Consider the following 20,640-nt stretch of genomic DNA (forward strand, 5'->3'; position numbering starts at 1 on the left):
ACTATAGTTTTTTCCCTCCCAGACTATTTTGAAAAGTTTAAAGATATAATTACTTACTTCACTCTTCTCAACCACACGAATAAGTAATGAGTGTTTCTTGTGGATATTGGTGTGGAGATAGTTTTATGTGGCATAAACTATCAGTAGAAAAATAAATATTTATGAGCCTAATTTATTTATGTATTTTTATTTTTTTAAAATATATTTTATTAATTTCTTACAGAGAGGAAGGGAGAGGGATAGAGAGTTAGAAACATCGATGAGAGAGAAACATCAATCAGCTGCCTCCTGCACACTCCCTATTGGGTATGTGCCCGCAACCAAGGTACATGCCCTTGACCGGAATCGAACCTGGGACCCTTGAGTCCCCAGGCCGACGCTCTATCCATTGAGCCAAACCAGTTAGGGCATATGAGCCTAATTTAATATCTATGAAATTGGTATCATATTTCTAGAATTTGCCCTGTATATTCAGGAATGCAGTCCGTCATTCACGGTGGTTAATTTCCTCCTGGGTTCTTTGACAGTCAGTTTGTCCTGGTACAGTTCAGTACACATGCATTGAGGACCTATTGCCATTCATAGAACTGCCACATTGTAGAACTCTTAAGGAGCACAATTCACATCATATTTCCGTGCTCCAGGGTGCATTTTACATGGAATGTGTGCAAATGTGGTCCTTGCCTTGTGGAGTGAGGTAGTGGGCCAGGCACTGTGCCTGCTTCTTCTCTCACTCCCTCTCCCTCCTTAAATCCTATACAAATATGAGACTAAATTGTGGTACCTATCTTTAAAGAACTTATTGTTCAGTAAATGAAACATATGTGAAATGCTGTGATAAAGGATGCTATAGAAACAAAATAGGGGCATTTATTTATTTAGCATTAGATTCTGCTTTATTTTGAGAGAGAATAAGGGCATTTGAATTGGGCAAGAACAAAAGCCTTTACAAAGAAGTGGAGGCAAGAGAGATGCTTTAACTGCAGGGAATTATACATGGTTAATTGTTACACTCTAATGAAGTATTAGACACACCAGTTATAATCCAGAATTGCCATTATCTGGATTATTGGTGTCCAGGAAATTTTTGCCATTGCAATGATACATAAAACAAGAAGGTCTTTTATAAATGAGGTGACACATTTTAATTGCAGGTAATAAGTATGTATCTAAAAACCCTAGAAAAGATAAGTAGAGATACTTAACCTCTGCATGGCAAATACTGCTACTATTACAATTTCTATTCGAAGGGGTATAACAAATTATTCTATAGTTTCTCTGGAAAAATAAGGTGAAAATCTCCTAAGAAGGTTTGAAAAGGTAGTATAAAACTAAATTAGGTACACAGCTAAACAGATCAATGAAACAGACTACCCCAGGAACAGGCCTTAGTACATACTGCATTTTTCTGTGTATAAGATGCCCCCATGTATAAGACGCCCCCCACTTTTCCAACCCAAAATTAAGAAATCAATTTTTTAAACATAAAATAGAACACATTTTTATTTAGTAATTACTGCAGTAATGTTCACATACCAGTACTATGATATTATGCAGCATATCACTTTATTCAGCCTCTGTTGTACCACTGCTCTCTTCTGAGTCACTATTAGTTCCAGACATATCAATTTCTTCAACTTCTATTGTATCACTGCTCTCTTCTGAGTCACTATTAGTTCCAGACATATCAATTTCTTCAACTTCTATTGTATCACTGCTGTCTTCTGAGTCACTGTCTATATATGTGAGATCATCCTCATAAACTGGTGGCATTTTCTGAGCTAACTTTGTGTTTGTTTGTTTTTTTTTAATATATTTTATTGATTTTTTTACAGAGAGGAAGGGAGAGGGATAGAGAGTTAGAAACATCGATGAGAGAGAAACATCGATCAGCTGCCTCCTGCACATCTCCCACTGGGGATGTGCCCGCAACCCAGGTACATGCCCCTGACCGGAATCGAACCTGGGACCCTTCAGTCTGCAGGCTGACGCTCTATCCACTGAGCCAAACCGGTTTCGGCAACTTTGTGTTCTCATGGCCAATCCTTCTCTCCTCATGAAATTGAAGCACCATTTTGCCTTCCCTGTAAAATCAACAATGTTCATTTCACTTGCAAACATTCTTGCCTGACATGGAATAAGCTTGGTTGACACGCATAAGCCACTCTGGCGCTGCTCCATAATCCAGGTCTTAAGCCTCTGCTCCGAGTTTGCCCGTTTTCTTGTTTTTCCTCTTAAGGCCTTCTTCTTTTTTGGCATCTTAAGGTATTGTTCTTCCTGTTTTCTCCACTGTCTGATCAGACACTCAGCGGGAGGAGGTCCAAATTGTCTCTGCAGCTCTGTTTCCATGCTCTTTTGCATAGCTGATTACATTCAGTTTGAATTTTGCAGAGTAAGACAATTGCTTATCGGTATTTACCTTTTTATTTTTGACATCTTTATGGGTTCAGAACGCTCCAATCCCTGTTGCATCTGTGCACTCTCCACCTCCAGTTATGGCATCAGCTGACGTCAGTAACAATAAGGCTCATGATTGGAGGAAGCCTGTTTGGTATGGGCAGCTACACACCCGCGTGGCTCTCGGCTGACTTCCGTGTATAAGGTGCCCCTTGTTTTTCAGTCTAATGATTTTAGAAAAAAATTGTGTCTTATACACAGAAAAATACGATACATATGAGGACTTAAAGATGACATCTTAAGTCAGTGGGGAAAGCATTATTTAATAGCTAGTAGGACAGGCATTTTTTATACTCTGTTTATAGAATTGCTATAGGAATTCTCTTTATGAGGGACAATTGGGCAATCTCTATCAAACTTTCAAATACTAGGATTCTCCAGAGAAACAACCCACAGACACAAAATAATATTTAATTTGGGTATTCCAGGGCCAGTCAAGTTGACACAAAATTAACCTTTATACCAGTGGTTCTCAACCTTCTGGCCCTTTAAACACACTTCCTCATGTTGTGACCCAACCATAAAATTATTTTTGTTGCTACTTCATAACTGTAATGTTGCTACTGTTACGAATCGTAATGTAAATATCTGATATGCAGGATGGCTTTAGGCGACCCCTGTGAAAGGATCGTTTAACCCCCAAAGGGGTCACGACCCACAGGTTGAGAACCGCTGCTTTATACCCAACAATTCCACTTCTAGATATTTATCCTACTGACACATAAGGACATGCACAAAATTAGAAGGCCCTTAATTTTTTGTTGGACTTATTTCCTACCCTCAAGCACACAGATGTCTTACAAGGAAGCCTAGAGTACTTGGTACTTCTTGCTCACTATGTCCAAACAGCATAATGTCATCAGTGCAGTGGACCAATGTGAGAGAGTCTTGTGGAAAGAAAGGTGGTCAGGGTCTGCATGGACTAAATCACAACATAGGGTGGAGAACTGATCGACCTCTGAGGTAGGAAAGTGAAAGGTGTATTGCTGGTCTTGCCAAATAAACTGCTTCTGATGCTCTTTACTAATAAATATCAAGAAAAGGGGCGGGGGGGGGAAACCATCAGTTGCCAAATCAGTAATTGCTGTATGCCAGGTATCAGGGGGTGTGTTAATTTGTTGAAGCAATGGAATCACATCTGGAACAGCTGCAATTGGAGTCACCCCCTGGTTAAATTTGTCATCATCCACTGTCATGCTCCAGGAGTCATCTATTTTCTGCACAGGCCAAGTAGGGGTGCCAAATGAGGATGTGGGGATCCCCACCCTTGCATCCTCTAGTCTGATGGTGGCACTAATCTCTGAAATCCCTCCATTGCTTTTGGTTTACTATCTTTCTAGGTAGAGGCAGTTGCAGTGGTCTACATTCGTCCTTTCTAGCCCTTAGAGCCCTCATGCCATGGCTCAGAAAACCAATGTGGGTATTTTGCCAGTTGCTGCGTATGCCTATACCAATGTTGCTTTCTTTCTTTTTTTTAATATATATATATATATTTTTTTTTTAATATATTTTATTGATTTTTTACAGAGAGGAGGGGAGAGAGATAGAGAGTTAGAAACATCGATGAGTGAGAAACATCCATCAGCTGCCTCCTGCACATCTCCTACTGGGGATATACCCGCAACCAAGGTACATGCCCTTGACTGGAATCGAACCTGGGACCTTTCAGTCCGCAGGCCGACGCTCTATCCACTGAGCCAAACCAGTTTCGGCACCAATGTTGCTTTCTGGAACTGGGGCAATGACCACAGGTTCCCGAGCCCACTGGACCACTGCTCTGGTTCCATCCTTGTTGCTTCTATGGAAAATCCAGTCCCTCTTAAAATGCCGTCCAGATATTTCTGGGAGTCCCCAAAGGGCCCTTTACGTGTACTCCTGAAACCAGTTTTTGCAGACACCACATGACACCTGTCAATTTCATTTGCTCTTGTTTCTATTCTCTGGGATGAGCTTTGCCCCCCAACCTTGGCCATTGCTGCTGCTGCTGACAGAAGACAAGGATGCCTAGAGGCAACTGAAGGCTAAGGGTGCCATCTTCACAGCTGTAAATGGGACACAGTCAGTGTCTGTCCCTTGAGACTAGTGAAAAAACTTCTTTAGGTTTTGCTAAGCATCTGAGTAGTTGACAAGAATGCTCAGATTCACCCTATGACAGATGTCCATAATTCATCAATAAAACATGCTCCTCAACCCTCTCTACCTCCAGGTGAATCCTTTCTCAAGAAGGCTTTTAGTTCCTTTTACCTGCCAGTCCTTTAGACCAGAGCTCCTCAAAACATGGTCCGCAGACTGGGCTGTTCTGTCCATTAGCAGTATGTGACAAGTACAGAAATTAAGAGCTGTAAAATCTTACAGCAATTTGACATAGTAACTTTATGTCTGTAGAACCTGATCGTAAAACTGGGATTATGATATTTGTATTTTTACTTCATTTTTCTAACAATGTATTTTTATTGGATTTTATAAAATTCCAGTCTGAAATTAAAGGGGGGGGGGGGGGGTTGGTGGATCTGGTCCTTCACCACAGATGATTTAGGAAACTCTGCTTGACACCATGCCCTGACAGCCTGAATCCGTAGTGAGCAGGGTGGCCTCAAGCCTAGAAGTCCTCTATGTACTGTACTTGCTCAGGTGAGGATTTAAGAACCTGGTCTCTCACGTGCCATGTGGGCGGAAAGAGAAGGGCTCTAGCCTACTGACTGTTCTGATGTCCAGTGGCTCTGGAGTAGGGGGGCAGGGTTCCTCCGAGGCAGTAATAGCCCCCCCACCATGGGGTGACTCGCCTGGTCTGGAGTGAACATTGCTTCTGTGGGCAAGATATTCCCAGGGGAGTTCTGAGAATACAGTAGTCCCCCTTTATTCACGGTCTTACTTTCTGGGTTTCAGTTACCTATAGTCAATCATGGTCTGAAAATATTAAATGAAAATTCCAGATATATATAGAGACCACACACATGACTTTTATTACAGTGTATTATAATTGTTCTATTTTATTAGTTATTGTTAATCTATTACTGTGCCTAATTTATAAATTAAATTTTATCATAGGTATGTATGTATAGGGAATTTATAGGGTTTGGTAGTACCAGTATCTGCAGTTTCAGGCATACACTGGGGGTCTGGATCATATTCCCCAGGAATAAGGGGGCACTACTGTGTGTCTTAACACATTGCGGACCAGTAGTTTTATTGCTAGCTTTACCCAGTGGCCAAGTTTCTATTGAACGAGTACAAAAAACATTTTACATAAATGTTAAAGGCATGCTTTAAAATTAAATACCAATTGCATTTTGAAGTTATTTCATGTTCTTACAAGCTAATATCTTTTTAAGTATGATACTTTGTAAAACACTGTAATATGAAGCGAGAATTCTCGTGATCCGTCCGCAGTGTGTTAGGAAGTACTGCCTTGATGCTAACCACATACCTAATAGCCCACATGGCCTGACACAGACACACTACTGGTGCGTCTCCCTTATCTTGGACCTTGTAGAAATAGCTGAGGGCCTCCTCTCAGGAGGTGAAATCATGACCACTTTTCAGGGCTGCTGACAGCAGCAGGTAAAACATCTAGCACGGTACTAATGACGTAGTAGATATATGTTAGCTCACCTTTTTCATGTCAAACCCTCAAAAAAAAAGGTTATATCCCTACCACAGCACACTCTCCATCATCTAGCTTTGTGTGCTTCACCTGCAGTATTTACCTTACGTACTTCTATATGTTATCATGTATTTATTATCTTTTCCATATTCAACTAAGAAATGCTTGAAAACCCAGACTACTTCTTCAACTCAGAATCCTTTGGAGCTCATAGTCTAACCAATATGGATGCTTTAAGCTACAGATATTAAAAACATTTTAATGGCAAAATATCACAGACACAGAAAAGCATGCTCTTTTTAATAAACATAACCAAAGAATATAAATAAACATGACATATTTTACAATAGGTAAAAAATGATATTGCCTACACAGAGAAACACCCTTGGTTCTGAGGAAACAAAACATAAATCTCAGTAAGGATTCATTTGTAACTCCTTACTTTGCAAACTTAACATAACACCTTTTAACTTGACATTTGCTTTATCTAATATACAAATATTACAAAATATACTAAACATCTTTTTTAAATATACAAAACTTTCTGAGAACCAGAAACTTAAATTAACAGAAAAACTAATTTATCAAGCCATTCCTTTGGACTGAAAGAGCAGTGTTATAGCTTTGCACCATAATCTTTGTATTTGGGGATTCTGCCTCTACTTCCTCTCCCTTCATACTTCTTTCTTTAAAAAAGGGAGTGTTAAGAAAGATAATAGAATCTACTTATGAGCTTTGGATAATAATATTTCATTCCCCTACTTCAATCTCATTATTCTAGTCTGAAAATGCTATGTAACAAGCACACTGTTATAAATTGCATGTGGACCTAGTATTGCTCCCTCAACTGACAACAGAAGTTGCCCTTGAATAAGGTGTAGGGTGATTCTTACTTCTCTTGGGCCAACACCTACAGTTTACTCTGGGGAAGGGATTGTTGTAGCACACTTTTCTTGAGAAGGCCCCTGCAGTCTGTCTGGAGAAATGTTGGATGAAGGTACCTTAGTGCTCACATGTGCTCTATTATCTACACTAATAAAAGAGTAATATGCAAATTGGTGTTACTCCTCTACACCCACCAGCCAATCAGGATGAATATGCAAATTAACACAGCAAAGATGGTGGTTAATTTGCATATGCAGGCAAGGAGTGGAAGACTGAAGACAACTGAAGACTGAAGAAGCTTGCCTTCTCCACTGCGGCTGGAGTGAAGGCCTGGGTCCTGGGTGCCGGAGGAAAACCGGTGCCGGCACCTAGGGGAAGGAAGGCCTATTGCACGCATCTCTTCGTGCAACAGGCCTTTAGTTGTTATAATAACTATAATACTATTATCATTAAACTATGTCATCTGCTACTTTATTACCCTTTCTCAATGTGTTTTCTGACTCTTTAAAACATTTTCTCCAAAATGGTTAAAGGACATTTTTTTTTAATATATTTTATTGATTTTTTACAGAGAGGAAGGGAGAGGGATAGAGAGTTAGAAACATCAATGAGAGAGAAACATTGACCAGCTGCCTCCTGCACACCCCCTACTGGGAATGTGCTTGCAACCAAGGTACATGCCCTTGACCGGAATCGAACCCGGGACTCTTCAGTCCCCAGGCCGACGCTCTATCCAGTGAGCCAAACCGGTGAGGACTAAAGGACATTTTTTAAATTATACCTTCCTTTATGGTTCTACCTAATCATCCATAAGACATTTAGTTCTCACAGGTTTATCATTAGAAGGGAATGAAGAACCCACCAGATTTCTGAGCCTTTACAAAGAGAAAATAAATACTGCAAACATTATCTATTATAGTTTGGAAATTGTTTTGTTTTTTGTATAAAACGGGGGGGGGGGAGCAGAATAACCCTGTTTCCCCCTGCCCAACCCAATCTTTGTTGTTTGCTATCTCAATATACTTTCTAAAGAGGCAGCCTGAGCCTCAAAGTAGACAGCTCTTTCCTTCCTGGGTAATAGCACAACCTGGATGTCAGATAAGCTGACCATGACGCAGAGTGGGACTCGGGGCAAACGAAGTCCACAAGCTTGGACCACGATAAGGGGAAAACACAAGCCCGTTCTCTTCTGTTGTGCGTTCTGAGAGTGAGCACACTGGGTGTGGCAGCTAGCTGCACCAGTTTTCATCATAACAACGGCGACTCGGTATTCTGAAGGAGATGACATCATCTTGAAGGGCAGCAGCTTCCCATGAGTCAGCAAATGTGGTGTGTTCAGGAAGATCCAAATCAGCATTTGCTTTTGATTTGTTTTTAAAGAAAAATCCGTAGTCAGTTTTCAGCCTGCTATGGATCACAGCAGTGGTGAGCATGCCACCCTGCTGTCCGGCCAGGGCATCCCCGAGGGAAAGGTCTACTTAAAGATGAATGAATGAGATCGGATTGTGCCTTCCCTTTGGTCGAGCTGTTTTCTTATTTGAGACTGTAATAAAATGCACATACATGTGTATGTATTATTGAGCAATTTGAAGATAATTCTCGCTTGAACAAATATTAAATAAGACATGCTGATTAGTAAGAAAACCATGCAATTATAAATTAATTATCATGTGCTCCCTCCCCAAGTTTTAATCTTTTTTGTTTTTCCAGGAGAACTATAGTAAAGTGGTTGCTCAAACTTGTGCATATTGGGAATTGGTTTAATACTTATACTTATCCATAAAGTCCAATACTAGTAAATGAATCCAAAGAAGACAGAGATCTAAATTTATTGATATGGGAAGATGTTCATAATATGTTATTAGGTAGAGTGAGCAGGTAAAGAACACTTACGAATTATTAGATTTTGTTTTAAAATATTTATTGGCATAGGGAAAAGTTTGAAACTATGTGCATTTGATGTATTTTTAACCTTAATTTTTCTATAATGATTATATGTTGCTTGCATAATTACAAAACAGAAAAAATAAGAAATTCACTCATATCTCAGCTAAGTTTACACATGGCAAAATATTTCCCACTGAATATCAAATACATTAGAACCATCTCAAATGAGTGGTGTATTTATTTGGATTTCAAACTGAAAAGATAACCAAACCAAAAGTTCCAGTATCTAGAAAGGAAGTTTCAACAAGATTCTAATTATCAGCTAACTTCATAAAAACTTAATTAGGAAAATTTGTTTATGTTAAAAACATCCAGGGTTTCAAGATATGTCTACAGGAAACTTTAGAAAGCTTTAAGGCCAAGTTCTGGGATAACAGTTCACTAACTTACAAACACATATGAAAAATGTATGAGATCCATACATTTTTATAAGCATTCCATATTTCCCCTGGGAGGTATGTAGGAAGCAATTAAATTACCTTTTGTCCTTGACCTGGATAAAGTAATGCTTATGCTGGAAATTAAACTAAGTACCCAGGGCAAGCTTTCTTCTCTGGCAATCTAAAAGGATTTTCTACTATAGAAATATGTCAGCTTGACCTTCTGGTCCCACTTGTCCTCCTCCAGGCAAAATTGGCCAAGCCTGCACACTTAAAGGAAGACCGATAGACGCTCAGGTGCAAGGGGAAGGCTCTGGGGCTGAGATCCCAGTGCAAGTTCATCCTTTCTCTTTTTACCCCTTTCTGCAGCCCTTCCATGTCCCAAAAGAATGAACAGACTATTCTACAAGCCTGCAAGTAGATATCCCAGTGAGTCTCAGGCTCGTCTGATTCTTTCAACAGAAATATGTCTTAAATCATCGCCATGTTATTTCTGAGTAGTAGGCATCCATCCAGAAAACTCGTTTAACTCACCAGTTTCCAGCGTAATATCTTGATCCACTCATCAGCTTCTACTCCTGTCTTTGCACAGAGGTAAAATGTCCTGAATGGAAATACTAAGCTGAAAGGACAAAAGAAAGAAGGTAAGACACTCCAGGTGGTGAGCTGAATGTGTATTAGTTAAACACTAATTAGAGTACTCCAAGAAAACAAGAATTGACAAAGGGCCTGGGAAGCAACCTGCTATTTCTGCCAGCACTCTGCAGAAATGTTGAGGATGTTGTAGATTCATGTTATCATTATGGGCTAGATTTGTATTTTCTAATGAGAATTCAAAGAAGAGGAAAATATGTCCAGGACACCCCCATATCCTTTTGTCTTAGACTGAATACAACACTTCCATGTTTATTCGGCTGATCTGTAAAATGACTCAGAACCTGTGCTATGATTCAAAGAACATGCAAGATAGAGAAGAGTTTGATGAAGGAACTCATTTGGGTTAGCGTGCTTCAGTGAGAAAAACGCTGCTCCCTGTGGATGTACGCTGTGTTAGCTATTTAAGATGGGGAGAAAAAGACAACGAAACAAACTCCTTAGCTAGTCCTTCTGCCCATCTCTGGCCATGAGTTAGTCTCTGCTGGAGGGAAGAAGAACTTTCCGACTAGGCACAAAAGACTTGTTCTAATATATGATAGCTCTTCATTTGATTGTCTCTTTGACTATAGAGTCAAAATCATTTAACTAATAAGGTCAGCATTAGCTTACATCTTGCCCATACTCCCTGTGCTTACAGTTGAGATGCAAAATACCAAACATCTTTTTCCCTCTCATGAAAAAAAAAAGCCTTGAACTAAAATTCAGAATGGTTTCTATATCCTAAAGCCCACACAGCATATTCTGTTTATACCAGTAATTAATGCTGAATAGATGAGAGGCCATTCCTTGTGTACAGAAGGTACATCTTGATGCTAGGTCCAATCGAGGGGTGGGTGGGCTGTGGGGGGAGGGAGGGAGTGACACTATACACACATTGTACAAAACTGGTTTCTGGAATCATCATTGTTTGGTATTCCCTGTGGGAGAGCTTATTACTTGGCTCTTAATACAGACATTTTCCTTTCTTACCAACAGAATTCCATGGCCATGAGTTAGATGATAAATTACAGTTAGTTGAAGTCAACTCTAATGATGCTAGTACCCTTTCCTGCTTCCTCTGCTGCCGACAATAGCCATGGGACCCAGTCCAGGCCAATGAGATATGAGGGGAAATCTGACTTTCTGGGGAAATACCTGCCTTCCTGATAAAAATGGACAGGCATAGCTGATGCCACCCCTACATCTTTCGTCATGACTTACATGAAGTCTGGAGTAGCAAGCTTGAGGAAAAGGCCAACAAAACTGTAGAGGCACAGGACCTGACCTTGTCAAGACAGCTGCCTGCCTCCAAGTACTTTGATATATGAGAAATATAAATCCTTCCTGGCTCATATGATTCCTTTATGCAAATTTTTAAAGATGTCTACTCTTGGTTGATACTATAGAATTAATGTTAATTTTCTTAGGTGTGATAATGGCATTGTAGTTGTATCAGTGACACTTTTATTCTTAGGAGATGCATCTTGAAGTATTTAGGGATAGTGTGTCATGGTGCCTGCAATTTACCTTCAGTTGGTTCAGGTAAAAATGTGATTAGATAGAGATAAAGCAAATATGGCAAAATATTAACAATTGATGTATCTAGGTGAGAGATATATGTCAACTTTTGTATGCTTGAAGACTTTAAAATAGAAATCAGTGGGAAATAAGACACCTCTTTCTCAAGATGCTTGACTTCTCCCAGTTAGGAAATTGGCGTACTAGACTGATTATGTCAGAACAAGACACTTTTGTGTCATCTCCCAGAAATTGTCGTAACAATACAACTCGCCCATCATTGGAGTTAACAAAGATATAATTGAGGAGAAAACTCCCAAGGAATAAAGCTGTTTACAGTGAATGGCATCCTCTTATGCGTACCACACTTGAGCAGTGCACAGCCTAATCAATCGTACCTGGCAGACGTGCACTCCTAACATAAATGCCCACGCCACCCAGATCAAAACATTTGTACACATTAAGACATAGTTTCTTATTCCTCAGTTAAAACACCTGGCAAGGAGACTTTAAAAACATTTTCCTTATAAAACAACTTACCAAAAACAGTTTACTCTTTCCTGTGAGTAATCAAACTGTACAGCTGAACATTCTGTTAAGTCTAGGATCCGAATTGGTTCTGGTGACTTAAAAAAAAAAAAAAAAAGCAACCTCTGTCATCATAAAAAACACAGATCTGTTCATCACTTATTTCCCTAACAAATCCTCCACTATGTGTAACTGTCAATTTCCCTTTCACCAAGGGGATGGATAATAGAAAACCTACTAAGGGAAGAAATGCAATCTTGGTTTGGAAGTTGGCCTACTGAGCACTACGAGAACATTGATTTAACAATTTTAATTTGATGGAGATGGATTTTAACATATGGAAGGGTGTCATTTTTCTCTTGTGGTTTTTAAATTTTAGTTTTATTTATTTTTTTAAGATATATTTTTGTTGATTTCAGAGAAGAGAGAGATAGATACATCAATGATGAGAGAGAATCATTGATCAGCTGCCTCTGGCACTCCCCCTACTGGGGATCGAGCCCACAACCTGGGCATGTGCCCTTGACCGAAATCAAACCTGGGACTCTTCCATCTGCAGGCAGATGCTCTGTCCACTGAGCCAAACCAGTGAGGGCATCTCTTGCATTTTTAAACTTCTACTTACGCAGAAATTTTGCACTGGGGAAGTGAGAAGAAACAAAATAAATTTAAATTGGTTTAGTGAAATGGATATGGGACCTGGACATACTTTTAATAGGGGGAGAAATCGCTGTAAAAAGCAGTTAATACTTTGAGGCAGGAAAGGAATTCTATTGCCCTAGTTTAGCTGGTCCCGAAGAGCAGTTCCTGGGATACACATCTCATCTTTGAAAGAAAAAAAAAGTTGGCTCATATCAAGAACTCACCTCTCCACTGATTTATTAGGTGTTTCAGGTGTTCATAAGGAAAATTTTAGGGATTTTAAAGGCAGATGTTCCTTTCATCTAGAGAGCTGATTTTTAAAAGGAAAATGTATTATTATGATTCTCACCATCTGATCTTTGAAGTATTTCAGTTCATTCCTGTGCAAAGTGAACCACCTTGTTTTCCAGGTCTGAGAAAGAAATAATCAGAACATGTAGGTTTGGAATACAGAAATGCAGTATTTCAATGAGATAATTTCCTTTTGATTAAAACAAGTCTAAAAGATTAGATACAAGAAAATATTCTTGAGGTGTCATTTCTGATAAAAAGTTTCAAAATACCTAGAAAAATTACAATGATTCTGTGCATTAAGCTCATGGTAAAGGCAAGGATATCATTAGCATATTTAAACAAAAAATAGCCTACTGTAAATATTCAAGGTGTTTGATAACAAACACTAAAATTTTCCTCTTATTAACTCTGTTATAAGAAGAATACATATCACTTTTTGAGCATCTGCTGTGGGCTACATACTATCCTTGAAGGTTTACATATAGCCAATTCTCATACAATGCCAAATATTATTATTCTTGTTTTACAAATATGCAAATTGAGGTTTAGGAACCTCAAACCACACAGTACTCTAAACTTTGCCTAAGAATTCTACGGCATTGATGGCAAAAACTGTTGTTCCCCACATCTCTTTGTTTACTAACTGAACCCTAATCTTATGCTGAGTGCCCATGTGCCTGGTTAAAGAAGTAACAACGGATTTAAAAATAAATCTGCTGTGAATATGAATACTTCCTGTCCTCAGGGAGCATCCAGTCCAGTAGGGACACAAATAACTAAATAAATATGTAGGTTCAGTCCAAGCAGGGAAGTACCCTTGAGAGATATTAAGTGCCCTGACTCTTTAAATAGGAAGGGTAGAGAGATTACATGAAGGTCTTGGCACAGTAAAATAAAAGAGTAACTTCAAACATATGATCACATCAATGGAGGGACAATTAGATGGCCGGGAGTAGTCAAGTCCTAAATTGTGTTTTCTTTGGGATTTAAAAAAAAACACACAACATAGTTACATTAATGCCAGTGATGGTTTTTGCCCACGTTTAGCTAACATTTTATACAATTTTAACTCCTTTGATAATAAAATGTTTTTATATAAATTTGCTGGAGTTAACTTGCTCCTCCTCCTCCATCATTCCATTAAAAAAGGGTTGTATTTTTTTTCTTGGGTATTAACTGTAGGCTACTCTGATACTTTTGGCTCTGTCAGAAAATAGTCAAGTAATTTTCCAGAATTTTAGCTAATACTGGCCATTAAGATGAACCCTTGAAACAGGTAAATCTTATAACTAGGTCGAAATGAGCAGGCAATTATGCTTTTCAAAAGGGTCAAAGTGAGAACTGAGTCTACATGACATGTCTTTCTTCACGGCTAGCACTAGCATCACACGCCTCCTTACCTTGACCAGGCCTCCCTGCTTGGTGAGGTAACCTTCCTTGGTGCCCAGCTGGAAAAGAGAGAAGTACCAAGTGAAGCCCAGAGCTATGGCAACATGATCTTTGTCTTTCTATTTCTGTCCTGCCTTTAAATAAAACACGTTTGCCTTTGATCTTTAAATAATCACCTTTCATTCTTCACCTAGGCCCTTGAAAATCCTTCCTGTGTTGTTAGAGACTGTCGGACTGGATTGTCTTGCATAATTCTGTAGCAACAGGCAACCACTGAAATACTCTCTTCGGACAGGACTTAGCTATTTGCACACAATAAACCACATCATACCACTTATAAAAGTCAGTGTTGGGCAAAGTGTGTCCTGTGAAACTCAGAGGCTTGGGTTGCTGCAGGGTATTAGGCACACAGCATGCCGGCACACACTGACGCTGGGTCAATACATTTGGGAAACTGGATTAAGCAAAATGAAGGAATTTCTTCACTTCTGTGCTTCCCAAAGTCTGTATTATGCTAATATGAATTTTTAAAAGGGAATGTTGGAAATACCACTCCAATATTTATTTTATTGCACAATCCTCCACCAAACCCCTCTTCGGTTTTTCATAGACCATCTTTGGAGACCTGTATTCCATGAAACAGACTTTCTGGAATGCAGGTTTATTCATACTTCATTCATCCAAAAGGAATTGGAAGTGAGAATGAGTCATTTCTACTAACACATACATCATTCATTCAAGGGTAATAATATCATACACTTCCCCAGCAACTATAAAATGTAACAAATGGTAAGGGACTGTAGTAATAGAAATTTGCATAAAATAAGAACCCTAAGATGAAGAAATGTATAGGTTTTGGCAGAAATTGAACTCCTGGTAGGATATTTTGTTCTAATATGGTGTTATAATATATCTTATATTAGTAAGGAAAAAGTGAGTAAAAATTGGGAAATAACTTAGTTGACGTCAAGGTTCTTTTTATGGGAGTTTCCAGAGTATTTTTTCCTGAGGTGAATTCTCCCTCCAAATAAAAAGAGGAACAACAACTACCACAGTAAAAAGAGTTAAAGCAAGAAATAAACATCAGCACTTCTTTTAAAATTCTTACGGCAATAAAGTAAGAATGAACTTCCCAAGTGTTCATTTAAATAATATTAAACAATATTGGTGAATTTGATTTAGCATAATCAGTTTGATTTATTTTGACATTTAAAGGAAATTGAAGTGACTGAAGTTAGTTTGGTTGTCATATTATGGAAATGGAAAAAAAATTAAGATTTTGGGTTGTTGCAGGCAAAATAATTAAGGGTAAATTGTTATATAGAAGGCCCTTATAGAATTGTTCATTGAAATCAAGCTAAGAAATTATGCTGCCCATTTCATCTTACCTCCATCCAAGCAATATGCTACAAATCTAGTATTTTTGTAAGGTTTTGGTGGATAAGTAGACGGTGGCAGAGGGAAGAGCTGAGAATATTAATTTTATTCATGTTCTCAGGAGGTAAGAAAGGAAATAATTATATAGCAGGTTCATCTTTTAAAAGATTTATGATCTGTAACAGGAAAGATATTTATACGTGTCCCAAATTGGAAACCACCTAAATGTTTAAAAATAAAGGATGAGTCTTCCTACCATCCTTTTTATCTGCTTGTGTGCCTGCCTGCCTTAACTTTAGTCAGAAGTCATTGGGTGGGGTGGAGCAAGAAGGTATCAATGTGAGGGCATCCACCTCAGAACTGGGTGGGACCAAGCAGGGTACAGAGAGCATCTGTGTGGACAACAGTGGCTGCAACAGCTTGGAATTTCATGTTGAAGGCTGGCAGGTGAGGAGGGCTTTCTGCCTGGGGGGATGAGGTGGCAGACAAGGCTTAGTTTTAGAGCCAAGTCAGGCTAGGTTGGCATCTGAGGTGAGGGTAGGAGTGGCAATGGCTGGGCAGTGGTTCCTGGGCAATAGGAGAGTGCTACATTTGATTGATCACACATACATGTGTTGAAGATAATGGGGTCTATATTCCTCACTGTGGGAGAAGGGAGCTACAAATATGAAAAGTGGAAAAACTAGAATGAGCCTTATAGTGTTGGATCAGGATTGGAGGTATTGGCAGGAACCCATAGATAGATGATGGATAGATAGGTATAGATATATAAATATATGTAGAGAGGTAGATCTAGAAATAGCAGTAGAAATAAATATAGATATCAGTATAGGTATGTGTGCATCTGTATTTAATATATATGTTTGCTACTCTATTCTCAGAGTGGGCTGGGAGAGTGACATCCTAATAACAATAAGCATGGTACCCAGGTCTTGGCTTCTAAAGTACTGCTCTCCAGGAAAAAAGAACAGAATTTCTTGGAGAAATAGCTGATTTTAGATATGGATGTAAGGAATGTACAGGATAAGCCTGGAACATTTTTGCTATACCAGAAAGTAAGAAAATTCTCAAAGAATTATGAGGCTATAATGACATAGAAGTCACCTTGAATGGGTTCTTATTGGCCAATCTGGGAAAATGTAAAGGATCAAAATAAAAAATGATAGTCATGATTATAAACATTGATATAAAAATAAATTATTGCAGAGATTCAGAAAATAAAAAGCTTTTTCTTATAGTAGAACTAGTAGCACTGGGGGTGGGTCCCTCAGCCTGGCCTGCCCCCTCTCACAGTCTGGGAGCCCTCAGGGGATGTCTTACTGATGGCTTAGGCCTGCTCCCCACTTTATCCACTTCTACCTCCCCCACTCCCTTCTCGCTCTGATAATCATGTTGTTGTCTGTGTCTATGAGGTTTTTTTCCTTTGCTTAATCCCTTCACCTTTTTCACCCAGCCCCCCAACCCTCTGAAAGTTGTCAGTTTGTTCTCTGTATCTCTCAGTCTGTTTCTATTTTTTTTGTTTATTTTGCTCATTACATTCCACATATAAGTGAAATCATGTGGTCTTTCTCTGACTGGTTTATTTCACTTAGCATAATACTCTCCAGGTCTATCCATGCTATTGCAAATGGTAAGGTTTCCTACTTGGCTATTATAAATAATGCTGCTATGGCTATTATAAATAATGCTGCTATGAACATAGGAGTAGATATATTCTTTTGAATTAGTGTTTCAGGTTTCTTCAGATATATTTCTAGAACTGGAATCGCTGGGTCATATTTTCAATTTTTTGAGGTAACTCCATACTGCTTTCCACAGTGGCTGCACCAATCTGCATTCCTACCAATAGCGCATGAGGTTACCCCTTCTCTGCATCATTGGCAAATATGTTCTCCCATTCAGTGGATTGTCTTTTCATTTTGTTGGTGGTTTCCTTCATCTTGCAAAATCTTTTTAATTTAATGTAGTCTCATTTGTGTATTTTTTCTTTTGTTTTCCTTGCTCAAAGTGAAAATATTGCTATGAGAAATGTCTGAGATTTTACTGCCTATATTTTCTTCTAGGATTTTTATGGTTTTGAGTCTAACATTTAAGTCTTTAATCCATTTTAAGTTTATTCTTGTGTATCATGTAATCTTTGTACTATTCCTGCAATTTTTTCTGTAAGTCTGAAATTATTTAAAATAATAAATAGCATGTATATTTTCAAAAAATCTTGAACAACCACCAAAACCAAAATATAAAAACGTAACAGAGGACTAACTAAAAAAATGGTATATCCAAATATTGGAATTTTTAGGAATTTGTTTCAATGATGATTTAGAAGACTATGTAAGGACATGAAGATTCCATAGATAATTAATTAAACAAGCACATTGTAACTCTAATTACAATGAAGAGCTCATTATATATAATATATTTGTTTTAAATATAATACTAGAGGCCTGGTGCACAAAATTTGTGTGTGGGTACAGTCCTTAAGCCTGGCCTGTAATCAAGGCCATCTTCCCTGGGTGCCCGCAGCCAGCCCCACCCCATGCCACCACCCACCCCTGGTTCCCCATTCAATATTGGGTGATTGGTGCCTGACGGCCTGGGGAAGGGACCGAGAGGTCTGCTATTCCCGCCCGCTCACTGGCCCAGCCTCCACCACAGATAGCCCTTTGTGTGTGGGGTGACCAGCAGGGCACCGCCCATGCCCCCCGCCACTCACCCCTGGCTCCCCTTTCACCATCAGGTGATCAGAGCCTGCCGGCGGGGAAAGAGACCAAGAGGTGGTCAGTGCGCCTCATAGTGATTGGTCCAGTGGTTGTTCTGCCATTAGGGTCAATTTACATATCACCCTTTTATTATATAGGATATTACCTATTTGTTTATATATATAATATATAATCTTATTTAAGAAAAAGGCTAGAAAGATTGACACTAAATTGTTAACTGTGAGAAGAGCTTCAAAGACTGAATATTTAAAAAGGCAAACATATGAGGGGAATGTCAAAGAAAAACAACTATGAAATATGTTAAAGAGATAACAGAATAAAGAAAGTTATTGCAGAAGCCAAGGGAACGGAAATTTTAGAAGGAAGTTGTTAAAAATCCCACAAAAGGAAAGCAATGAAGCTGGCATTTTAGATAGGACCTATGCTACATTAGGCACTTGGACTATATTATGTCACTTAATCTCTACCCACATAACTAATTGGTATTTTACATTTCCCAGATTCAAACCCCACTCCTCCTGCAACCTTAGCCATCTCAGTAAATGGAGAATTGTTTACCCTGTTGCTCTTTCTTTCACATAGCACAGTCAATCCGTCAGTAAGTCTTGTCTCTGCCTTATGACCCAGTGCTTCCACTTTGGGGAATATATATGAAGAAATTCCAAACACTAATTTGAAAGAATATATACAGCCCTATTTCATTGTAGCATTATTTACAATAGCCAAGATTTGGAAGCAGTCCAAGTGCTCATCAATAGGTAAATGAATAAAAAAGCTGTGGTATGTTTATACAATAGAATACTACTCTTCTGGAAAAAAAAAAAATGAAAGAAAATCTTACCTTTTACAATAGCATGGATGGACCTGGAGAGTATTATGCTACGTGAAATAAGTCAAAGAAAGACCATATGATTACACTTATATTGGAATCTAATGAACTAACAAACAAAATAGAAACAAACTCATAGAAACAGAGAACAGACTGACAGCTGTCAGAGTGGAGTGAGGTTGAGGGGCTGGGTGAAGAGGGTAAATAGATTAAGCAAAACAAAAAAACCCTCATAGACAGACAACAGTATGGTGATTATCAGTGGGAAAGGGGGCTGGTGGAGGGAGAAGTGGGTAAAGTGGGGGTAAATGGTGATGGAAAAAGATATGACTTAGGGTGGTGAACACTCAATACAATATACAGATGACGTATTACAGAATTGTACACCTGAAACCTATATAATATTATTAACCAGTGTCACCCCAATAAAGTCAATTAAAAAAGAAAAAAACTTTAAATAAGTAAATTAGTTAAATTTCATCCTATCTCAGGAACCCAATCCTATATTGTTTATAACATAGACAAATAGTAATTTCCCCAAATGCAGTTGCCAAAGGACGTTAAACAGTGTTACACAAGCATCTTCATTTCTGGGCAATGGGACATCTGTTTTCATTTTCACTTCAAGCAAGTTCTTTTTTTCAGTAAATAGGACTTAATTTTCTTTCTCTACTGCTAGAGCTTATGAAAGACCTGCCTCCCAAAAGGGGAAGAGAGAAGTCTGGAAGCCCTCAGAGCTCTCAGTTTGGAGATGGTGGTACAGCATCATGTTGGCACTGGGGACAACAATGAAGGTTGATAACTCATGTTCATTAAGGGACAAGAGCATCTGATCCAACCAGGACTATTTCCCCAGCCAGCTGGTCCGGTGATCAATTACTCTCTAGTGAGAACTAATAAGAGATACTTCAGTCTCTACTAGAAACCCTTTATTTTTAAAAGATATTTTTATTAATTTCAGAGGGGAAGGAAGAGGAAGAGAGAGATAGAAACATCAATGATGAGAGAGAATCATTAATTGGCTGCCTCCTGCTCACCTTCTACTGGGGATTGGGCCCACAACCTGGGCATGTGCCCTTGACCGGAATCGAACCCAGGACCCTTCAGTCCCCAGGTCGATGCTCTATCCACTGAGCCAAACTGGTTAGGACCACTAGAAACCCTTTATAATTTTCTGTCACAAAAAACTTCATGGACTTCTGATTATATAGTGTCAGTGCAGTCATTCTCAACCATTCACTCACCACTGTTTTAAAAACTCCCTTATACAGAACCTTCTATATATGCCATATTTAGATATTTGGGCAGGTAAATCATCTGATACCTGGAGTGAGCAAAGAAGGTAAGTAATAAGGCTTCCAGGTTTGAGTCTAAAGTGATCTGCTTCTCTCTACTTCTCATGCTCACAACAACCCTTCAAATTAGGTGTTACCT

General features: G+C 38.9%; 1 protein-coding gene across 1 annotated transcript in view; it reads right to left on the reverse strand.

Annotated features, from left to right (window-relative positions):
* Positions 1 to 6,330: 6,330 nt before the first annotated feature.
* Positions 6,331 to 20,640, reverse strand: part of DAPP1 (dual adaptor of phosphotyrosine and 3-phosphoinositides 1) — a 48,230-nt gene continuing 33,920 nt past the window's right edge. The window contains exons 5-9 of the mRNA XM_070392164.1: positions 14,292 to 14,339; positions 12,947 to 13,009; positions 11,968 to 12,053; positions 9,808 to 9,895; positions 6,331 to 8,489 (exon numbers count right to left, since the gene is read on the reverse strand). Of these exons, the coding sequence (XP_070248265.1) occupies positions 8,421 to 8,489; positions 9,808 to 9,895; positions 11,968 to 12,053; positions 12,947 to 13,009; positions 14,292 to 14,339 (354 nt within the window). The 3' untranslated portion in view covers positions 6,331 to 8,420. The remainder of the gene's footprint in view (positions 8,490 to 9,807; positions 9,896 to 11,967; positions 12,054 to 12,946; positions 13,010 to 14,291; positions 14,340 to 20,640) is intronic.

The sequence above is a fragment of the Myotis yumanensis genome, unplaced genomic scaffold, assembly GCF_028538775.1.
Source record: "Myotis yumanensis isolate MYYU_CA2020_CCGP unplaced genomic scaffold, mMyoYum1.0.hap1 SCAF_1, whole genome shotgun sequence".
In the NCBI taxonomy this organism is placed as follows: Eukaryota; Metazoa; Chordata; class Mammalia; order Chiroptera; family Vespertilionidae; genus Myotis; species Myotis yumanensis.